The sequence below is a fragment of the Sander vitreus genome, chromosome 11 (assembly GCF_031162955.1).
Source record: "Sander vitreus isolate 19-12246 chromosome 11, sanVit1, whole genome shotgun sequence".
NCBI classification, from domain to species: Eukaryota; Metazoa; Chordata; class Actinopteri; order Perciformes; family Percidae; genus Sander; species Sander vitreus.
In genome coordinates this window covers 8,730,896-8,736,895 of record NC_135865.1, presented here as the reverse complement: position 1 = coordinate 8,736,895, position 6,000 = coordinate 8,730,896, and the positions used below count along the sequence as shown (strand labels likewise).

Sequence of the window (6,000 nt, the reverse complement as noted above, 5' to 3'; positions counted from 1 at the left end):
TGTGGCGAGATAAAGGAAGACATTTAAATGGATTGAAAATACATATACATATTTGTACCTGCAGAGGATTTCTTAACTCTTTTGTTTTAATTGAGTGTCCTTATACCTACAATACCTACCCCAAAAAAACAACTAAACAACTTTAACATTGTTTATCAGGGCAATCCTGCCCAGCTGAGCAACAGTGTAGCAGTGCAACAGAAGTGCTAGAAGAGTGAAACTTCTACTTTTAAAAGAAAACGAATACATTAAAAGCACAGTGTTTGCATACAGCATTACGAATGGTAGGCCAGTGATTCTCTAAGGGGTCTGTGGCACTCTACCAGGTCTGTGAAAAGATGCAGATGCATTCATTTAAAATATCATTATATATTTATATTACAAAAGGCTTCATAGTTCAAGGAATAGTATTTTAATTTTTAAATCTATAATAGTTCAGAGATTACTTCTAATCTAACAAATCTATAACTTAATCTGCAAATATGTTTAATGCATGTCTCATATCGTTCTAATACATTTCTCTTGTGTTGTTCCTTCACATATCCAAAACTATAGAGGTGTAAAAAATAGGCTATGTCAAATCATTCCAGGGGATATACATTAGGGTCCCTGGTGTTTTGTAGCTTGAAAGGGGTCCTTGATGAAAAAAAGGTTGACAACCTCTGGTGTAAACAACAAATGCGCAACTTACCAATACACAGTAGATTTCAATTAATTTAATCAACAGGTGACAGGACATGTCAAAGAGAAGGTATTTTAATTGGCCATTAGAATTACATTTTCCTCTACAATTCAATGAATATAAGAGTGTGGTAAAATGGTTTACAGTGTTTCAACGTTTCTTTACCCTCTCTTCCAGCCTTTATGCCGTCTTCTTTCTGTCACTGTCTCTCAGCCTACTGTCTTGGGATACTTTTCTTTGGCCAGCCTGACAAAGTCTTCAGCACTGTCCAGTGACACCAGGCGGTCCTGAGAGAAAGATGGAGGCAGCATGATAAGAACAAAACATGTTTGATTGGAGGGTTGGCAGATGCAGATGGAGGAAGAGAGTGTGTCTGTGTGTCTGTGTGTTAGCCCCTCAACCCAAAGGGAAACAACTGCATCAACTTCCAAACAAACGTACTTCTGTTGACGTTTCTCTGGAGTGGGACTATTGCTGAGAGTCAGACAGAAGGAAATACAGACAACGCATCTCTGGTGCATGGTGTGTGTGTGTGTGTGTGTGTGTGTGTGTGTTATGTGTACCATGACACAAAGGTATGTGTTCTGGTGTTCAGTTTCAGGAGGAAACAGCGAGGTGTGGTCCAGCAGCTGTTTCAACAGTTCAGTTGCTTTGTTCAGATGCTCCTGATCTCGGCTGAAGCGGTTCTGTCTGTTCACACACAGCAAGGAATCCACCTCGCACTGATAACCTGCAGAGAGATGAAGGGTAGATCACATACTGACAACAGAGCATACAGCAGAATATAGCAGATTTGAGTTGAATGGTCTGGAGCAAATACTAACTGAACAGAATACCAATTTTAGAGTGTCTCACCTAGAAGCAGCAGGATTTTCTTCCATCGAGATCTGACTTCCCGTCTGGCGTAGCGTAAAGTGTGTATGTCATAATTCAGCTTCTCCCATTCCTATAAGCAAACACACAAACAGAGACATATCATACAATAGGTATCTTTAACTTATATGTAGTTTATAAGTAGATGATTTTCATCCATTGTGAGACACATTTGGTCAAGTACAGCATACCTGACCGTTACTATTGATTACAGTAAAGGCCCGACAGTCACCCACACAGGTGTTTTGACTTTTGTTGCCTGATTAGAACTCCTCAATATGGACAGTACTGACTGGGCTTTATTGACATCTCTTTGACCCTCCCATTGGTTTGGTTTCACGTTTTAGGGTAGGGAAGTTACAGCTTAATCATTCTATGTGGCCAATATACAGTAGTTTGGGGGCCCAACTTCAACCTGAGCAGATCAGCCAGAATCAGTTAAAGTGGTCATATTATGCTCATTTTCAGGTTCATAATTGTAATTTGAGATTGTATCAGAATAGGTTTACATGGTTTCGTTTTTAAAAAACACCATATTTTAGTTGTACTGCACATTAGAGCCCTGCGTGGGACTGTTTTCTTCATCCTGCTCCCGTCCGCTCCCGGCGAGTTTCTGACCATTACCGCCCACACCGGCAACATGTGTGTTACACTCCCGTCCGCTCCCTCTAAACTCTGAGAATTTATGCCCGCACAATAATAGAGATGCATTGATGTTGTGTCTTCTCCCGTCCCGCATGAGAAAACACGTCATTTTATAGGTTAATAGGGAGAAGATGCAGGCAAAGAAGGCAGGTGCTTGCTGCTGTTAGGCGGGGAGGAAGGAGCATAGGATGAGGGAGAGAGGAGAGGGAGAGAGGGGGAGGAAGGAGCCGAGGATGAGGGAGCGGGCAGACGGTGGACGGAGCCTTGGCTCGGAGCTCCCCCGTCCTGGGAGGCTCAGACACACTGGTGTCTGCTCATAGATGGGCTATACAGTATATACTCAGTCAGTATATATGTATATCTATGGTTTCTGCTGGCATGGGGGGGTTCCAGGCTACATCCCGATCCCGCAGTGTTTTTTTAGGCGCCCGCTCCCGCCCGCAGCAAAGTTAAAACCGCCCGTTCCCGCGAGATTTGCGTTGGGTCCCGCGGGACCCAATCCCAATGCAGCCCTCTACTGCACATTTCTGCAGCTCCTCTTTTCACCCTGTGTCAGGTCTCTGTTTTAGCTACAGAGTGAGACATCTCAACTTCTGTAACGTCTTTGTTGTCAGTTGCACATGTGCAGTAGCTAGCTAAGGATTACATGGGCTAGCTAGCTGTTTCTCCAACTTCGGCCTGTACAAGGCAGGATTAGCCGAGAGACTTCTTCTAAACGAGGGCGCACTTCCAACTTTGCGTGGAATACCTGCAGAACAGGGACATGTAAGTAGTTCTATACAATTTATTTTGTAGATTAGGGTGAATTTGTGTGTTGTAGCAGTGTTTTGCCATTGAGAACGAGCTAGCAGGCTAGCGCTAGCATGCTAACGGTTAGCCCCCTAGGCCCCTCGTTTCGGCTAGTGACGTAGAAAGCCGTGCAGATTTTGAACAGCTCACCTGGAGACTGAAGGCAGGACACATTCAGAAACCCGTATCTCATTCAAAACAGTATGGATGTATTTTTTTCAAAGTTTGTATGCATGTGGAAGCACCAAAGACACAAAATAACATCCCAAATCCCAGAAAAAGTGATTTTTTTCATAATATGGGCACTTTAAAACACCTGCGTAGGTGTGCAGGGTCTTTTATAGAACATGTCACTTTCTTTCTATTTAAAAAAAAAAATGAAACATTTAAAACTGGCAGTCTTTCTCCCAGCAGATATTTTGACATGCAGGAAAATCACAGGTGTAAATAACAACGTTAATGATGACTAAATTCCATTTAGCTGCTTCAGTTTCAGGGTCTTGGTATTGGGCGCGCTTTAGTGTCATGGCTTACTGGGACACTTGAAAGGAACAAAGCCACCATTAATGTTATTAGTCACAGCTGTGCACTATGACAAGTCAAAATCTCTGGTGTGAAAAAATGCCTTTAAAACTGCACACTTATAACCTAACAGGTTTGAAACAGATTGTCATGCTGAACAAGAAACATAATAAGAACTGTAACTGTAAATTACACAAAGCAGAGAGGTTACATACTGGCATGTTCTACTTTATTTACTGGGCTGGTTTTTCCCCCAGTACTGAATTACCTTTTAATGTAACAGACCCAATTCTCAGTTTGTTTGGCCTAATATTAAAAACAGTCTCACAACATATTTGGAATGGTTCAGTGAATATTCTCTTTGAATGGCCAGCCAGGCTGTTGGCCTACATCGCCATTAAGGAATTCATTTATTAACACAATGTGCCCACTGTGTTCTGCAGCCTGCTATTCTCTACACAGAGACTGCTGCTCACATGTTTACCAAACTCAAACTCTCTGCTTCACAGATTGCAGTCACTCAGCTCTTCAGTAGATATTTACTGGGATTCCTGACATGATTTTGAATGTGTTCCCTCTCCAGAGAAATGGAGGAAAAGGGTATTTTATGTTCTGCAGGGATCATCCTTCAAAGATACCATTTTCCGAACCCCTCGCGTGCACACACACACACACACACACACACACACACACACACACACACACACACACACACACACACACACACACACTCACACAGAAGAGACATGCTACTTTATTCACTTACTCAATCACTGATCCAATACTTCTAACACAGTAACTTACTGTAGGTTGTTTATTAGATAGTTAGAATGGGTTATAGACATACAGTAATTTTCTCTCTATTCTTTCTCTATGTGTGTGTGTGTGTGTGTGTGTGTGTGTGTGTGTTTGTGGCAGTAAACTATTTTCTTCCTCACCTCTCATGATTCTGGCAACACCAAGTTAATTTCCTCTAATGTGATGTGATTATGTATGAAGTTATTTAGGAATCTAGGTCAAGTTCATTTACTGATGCGAGTCAACATGATAGTGAGTCAAAGGCTTCTTTGAGAGCCACCTGTTTGTGTCCTCTACCCTTATTGAAAAATTACATTAGGTAGCTGTAGTGGAACACTGAATTACTGTAATACCTCCTGGTACTGCTCTATGAGGAATTTCTAAAAGCATCTTGCCATGAGGAAATACAGTAAATCTTTGTCCAGATGTAACTGATGAGGAAAAATGGCTTACAAGTGTAAAATTGACAAAAGAATGTAATTTAAACTGAACAAATGAAACTGATTAACACATTGGATGGTAAAAGCATTTCTTCTAGTTAATGAAAATTATTTATAATTATAATTATTATAATTTAGCCTAATCTAAATCACAATTAAATCTTACAAATATACAATAAAAGCCTGGTTATTCTCAAGAGCATTTAGCATTCAACCATGACGTGGCAAATCTAAATATCTAAATAATAATAATAATAAATAATTACATAATGGTGGCATATTTTTCTCCTGCCTAGATTAAATGCTAGTACTTGTCACTTTTAAAAACCCCCATGAATGTCTGATTTTTCGACAAAAAAAAGTATACAGTGAAATGATAATTCCCTCTCACATGGTGTCTTTTGCATCTTAAATGCAACAACACACTTTCTCTCACCTCTGTAGCCTGGTCAGCCTGGTCTCTCATGCTGATAAAAGCCTGTAACTCTCTGTCCGATCCTCTCCTGATGGGAGACTCACAGGGTCTGTTTGTGTATGCCCACCGATCCACAGTGCTCCTCTGGCTCGGCTGGTTGTTCCGTGGCCTCCTTCTTGAAGGCTCGGGCCCAAAAAGGCTCTCCTCTTCTGCGTCGCTGGACTCACTGGATAACAGCACTGGTTGTGTGGATGCTGCGGTGGCACGCATACTGGAGGGAAGGAAGAAGAGTGAGATGAAATACCTGATTTAAAAGCAGGATTAGAGGCAAAGTTTTTGGTGTGTCATCGTGTCCGTCAGGTGTTTCTCACCACAAAATAGCATTCTTCTCTTCCCTGTTGTGTTTCAGATAGTAATGACAGCAGCAGATGGTAAACTTGGCACCCATTGGCCCTTTCCAAAACAACAAACAATCAAAAATATATCCTCCCTGATAAAATCTAAAAACAATCACGCCTCCTCCAACAGGTTTCCTCCAGAATCAAAATCTAAATATTTCCAACCTGAATTGTCCTCACTTGCAAATGTCGGAGAAATATCCAAGCAATATTACTTGTTGTGTCCATCCCCCTTTCCCTGTGCCTATCCTGACCTGAATGAGAGCCGCTGTCAATTACATTATCCACGTGAGTCGCAAACAGGGGACAACAACAACAACACACACACAAACACACACACACACACACACACACACACACACACACACACACACACACACACACACACACAGAACCACTCAGGGATGAATGGCACATTTATTCAGCAACTCATGATGT

At 41.6% G+C, this 6,000-nt stretch overlaps 1 protein-coding gene across 1 annotated transcript; it reads right to left on the bottom strand.

The window, feature by feature from the left end:
• Nucleotides 1–670: 670 nt before the first annotated feature.
• LOC144525759 (melanoregulin) lies at nucleotides 671–5,799 on the bottom strand. Its single transcript, XM_078262822.1, has 5 exons — nucleotides 5,536–5,799; nucleotides 5,186–5,435; nucleotides 1,538–1,628; nucleotides 1,246–1,412; nucleotides 671–969 (listed from the first exon to the last, which is right to left on the bottom strand). The coding sequence occupies exons 1-5, from the start codon at nucleotides 5,610–5,612 to the stop codon at nucleotides 892–894; spliced, it is 663 nt and encodes a 220-aa protein (XP_078118948.1). The 5' UTR covers nucleotides 5,613–5,799; the 3' UTR covers nucleotides 671–891.
• Nucleotides 5,800–6,000: the final 201 nt, after the last annotated feature.